This window comes from Pygocentrus nattereri, chromosome 14 (assembly GCF_015220715.1).
Source record: "Pygocentrus nattereri isolate fPygNat1 chromosome 14, fPygNat1.pri, whole genome shotgun sequence".
Lineage (NCBI taxonomy): Eukaryota > Metazoa > Chordata > Actinopteri > Characiformes > Serrasalmidae > Pygocentrus > Pygocentrus nattereri.
Window position 1 is genome coordinate 41,794,810 of NC_051224.1, and position 3,464 is coordinate 41,798,273.

A 3,464-nucleotide genomic window follows, 5' to 3' on the forward strand; every position below is an offset into this window, starting at 1 on the left:
AATAAAGCATTCTTTACATTTTTGGCTGTGACTGAATGGTTAAAATTAAAACTTCTGATTATTTTTGTTTGCTGCTATTTGAAATTTCAGTCTTTAATGTTGTACCAGTGGTCTTCATAATGTGCCGACCAACCCCACGTTAGTGAAAGAGTTTAGAGAAAGTGTGTTTTACCTAAAATATTCACTTTTCATGATCTGCTGGTTGTGTTGTCTTAGTGTGTGTTATGTCATGTATTATGTTTATGTGGTTGGTGTAGTGTAGTTTGTAACACCTCTGGCATCTATGCTTTAGACTGGGGTTCAGTGCCCGCCTGGGCGAGGACCCTACACTAGACTCCCAACACTGCCTTCGCCTGCCAGTGTAAAAACAATCAAACTGTAAGTCGCTCTGGATAAGAGCATCTGCCAAATGCTGTAAATGTAAATATCTGGGATTTATGGTGGAGAGTGAAAATTGGGCCAACCGACCCTCTAAACCTCCCGCATCATACAGACTGAGAGACACATGAAGACGCTGAAGATCTGCCTTTGTGATATTTCAGAAATATCACATCATCATCCTGAGGGAAATGAAGAGTTGAGGCAGAAAGAGGGCGGAGCCTGACGCGCTGAGCCTCACGCTGCCTCCTCTAGTGGTGCTTGAAGTCCAGTTAGAGCTGGTCAGGCTGGCAGCAGTTGAAGAGCTGGTCAGGCTGGCAGCAGGTGAAGAGCTGATCAGGCTGGCAGCAGGTGAAGAGCTGATCAGGCTGGCAGCAGGTGAAGAGCTGGTCAGGTTAGTACTCATTGTAGTGCTGTTCTGAACATTAAAAAGACATGAAAAAATTATATTCTTATGCCTCATTTTTCTTCAATGTGGTTCAATATACAGAAGCAAAAGGAGTGAATACTGTTTACCAATCGTTGTTTAATCATAGACACTGTGTCCCCGCCTGACTGTCCTCTGAGCTTCTCTCAGTTTCATCCTAACTGTTTCACTGGTTTTCACTGGTTTTCACTGATTCTCATTGATCTGTTTCTCACTGTTACTCTGATCGGCCTCTAACAGGCGTTGGCTATAACTTGTTAATCTCAATACCTCTGTCCAGTCACAGGGTGCTTCATTCTCCCTCTTTTTTCAATGTTTTGATTAATACAATTAATATTCGTTTTAAGATTGATATTACTCTTGTGTTGTTGTTTTTCTGTCCAGTATGGTCAGGAGGAGGATGGGTTCCCTTTTTGACTGTTGGTTCCTTTCTTTTTTTTTTCTTGCCACTGTTGCCCTTGGCGACGCTCATGGGGGCTCAGGAAAATGCGTTACATGAATTAATTTCACTTTGACTCCTCTTTTGATGTAAACAGGCCCACCTACATACAACCCCAATTCCAGTGAAGTTGGGACGTTGTGTAAAACATAAATAAAAACAGAACAAGATGATCTGCAAATCCTTTTCAACCCATATTCAATTGAATCCACTAAGACGAGATATTTAATGTTCAAACGGATAAACTTTATTGTTTTTTGCAAATATTCACTCATTTTGAATTTGATGCCTGCAACACGTTCCAGAGAAGTTGGGACAGGGGCGTGTTTCCCACTGAGTTACATCACCTTTCCTTTAATACTCAATAAGCATTTGGGAACTGAGGACGGACACTGATTGTTGAAGCTTTGTAGGTGGAATTCTTTCCCATTCCTGCTTGATGTACAGCTTCAGTTGCTCAACACCCCCCCACACCATCAGAGATGCTGGCTTTTGAAAACAATCCTTACAGTCCTTTTCCTCTTTAGCCCGGAGGACACGACGTCCATGATTTCCAGAAACAGTGTGAAATGTGGACGCGTCAGACCACAGGACACTTTTCCACTCTGCGTCAGTCCATCTCAGATGAGCTCGGCCCAGAGAAGCCGGCGGCGTTTCTGGGTGGTGTTGATATGTGGCTTCGCTTTGCATGGCAGAGTTTTAACCTGCACTTGTAGACGGAGCGACGAACTGAGTTCACTGACAGTGGTTTTCCGAAGTGTTCCTGAGCCCATGTGGGAATATCCGTTACAGAATGATGTGGGTTTTTAATGCAGTGCCGCCTGAGGGGTCGAAGGTCACGGGCATTCAGTGTTGGTTTTCTGCCTTGCCGCTTACCTGCAGAAATTTCTCCAGATTCTCTGAATCTTTTGATGATATTATGGACTGTAGATGATGAAATCCCTAAATTCCTGCAGTTGCACGTTGAGAAACGTTGTTCTTAAACTGTTGGACTATTTGCTCACGCAGTTGTTCACTAAGTGGTGAACCTCCCCCGTCCTTGCTTGTGAACGACTGAGCCTTTCAGGGATGCTCCCTTTATACCCAATCATGACACTCACCTGTTTCCAGTCAACCTGTTCACCTGTGAGCATTCCATTTGAGCATTCCTCAACTTTCCCAGTCTTTTGTTGCCCCTGTCCCAACTTCTTTGGAACGTGTTGCAGGCATCAAATTCAAAATGAGTGAATATTTGCAAAAAACAATAAAGTTTATCCGTTTGAACATTAAATATCTCGTCTTTGTAGTGGATTCAGTTGAATATCGGTTGAAAAGGATTTGCAGATCATCGTATTTTGTTTTTATTTATGTTTTACACAACGTCCCAACTTCACTGGAATTGGGGTTGTAGTTTCAACAACACTGTGGTTGAGTCAGAGAAACTTACTGAGAGAAGGCTAACCACTAAGCTAAAGCTAACCACCAAGTGAAAGCTAACCTAACTATTATAACTCAGCTGGAAATCCAGCTCATCTTGTCGCCTGCTGCCCATGCATTCCCCAGTTTGTCCATTCACCTGTTTGTCCAGCTGGTTGCAGGTCCAGCAGTAAAGTAAACTGGAACCCTCTTTAAGGTTCTCCATATAAGGCTGGATGGAGTGTGTAGTGACACAGCAGGGTCTGTACATGTAGAACCTTTTTCACTCATTTCTCCACTTCACTCGCGTCGATGTGTTGAGTTTTGCCTCAGTGCTGTAGCTGGGAGTGTTTGACTGATGGCTGTCAATCATTCATGTTAACTATTAGGTCAGCAGTTTTTAAGCTGTGTTTTATTATTTATTTATATATATATATTAAACTCTCCAGGATGCTTGACATAGCACTGATTTTTAGTATTACGTAAACATTTCTGATATTTAATACTTTTTGATATTTAATACTCCTCTCTGGTGTTTATTTAGCCTCATTACGCCAATCTCTCGTTATCAGAGCATCATGCTGCCCTTCATTGATTGGAAGATGCAAATCATGCGCTTTGAATAGCACATCTGGTCAACTGGTCCATGGATGGATTGTGTCCTTCCCCTCGTCTTCAGCCCCAATTTGCAGTTTTCTTCCTGTTTCCCTTTCAGGAGTCAGAGGAAACTGCTGAAATGGTCATACAGTCGAAACACACCTGCTGCAGGTCAGTGTGGGAGCAGCTGAGCGTGTGTTGCACCTTTTTGCCTTATGATGCTGATGG

At 42.9% G+C, this 3,464-nt stretch overlaps 1 protein-coding gene across 1 annotated transcript in view; it reads right to left on the reverse strand.

Moving 5' to 3' along the window:
- The window catches only part of LOC108415884 (probable serine/threonine-protein kinase roco5), a 6,844-nt gene continuing 3,380 nt past the window's right edge, over window positions 1-3,464 (reverse strand). Inside the window, exon 2 of the mRNA XM_017688932.1 lies at window positions 1-796. Coding sequence (XP_017544421.1) covers window positions 548-796 — 249 coding nt within the window. The 3' untranslated portion in view covers window positions 1-547. The remainder of the gene's footprint in view (window positions 797-3,464) is intronic.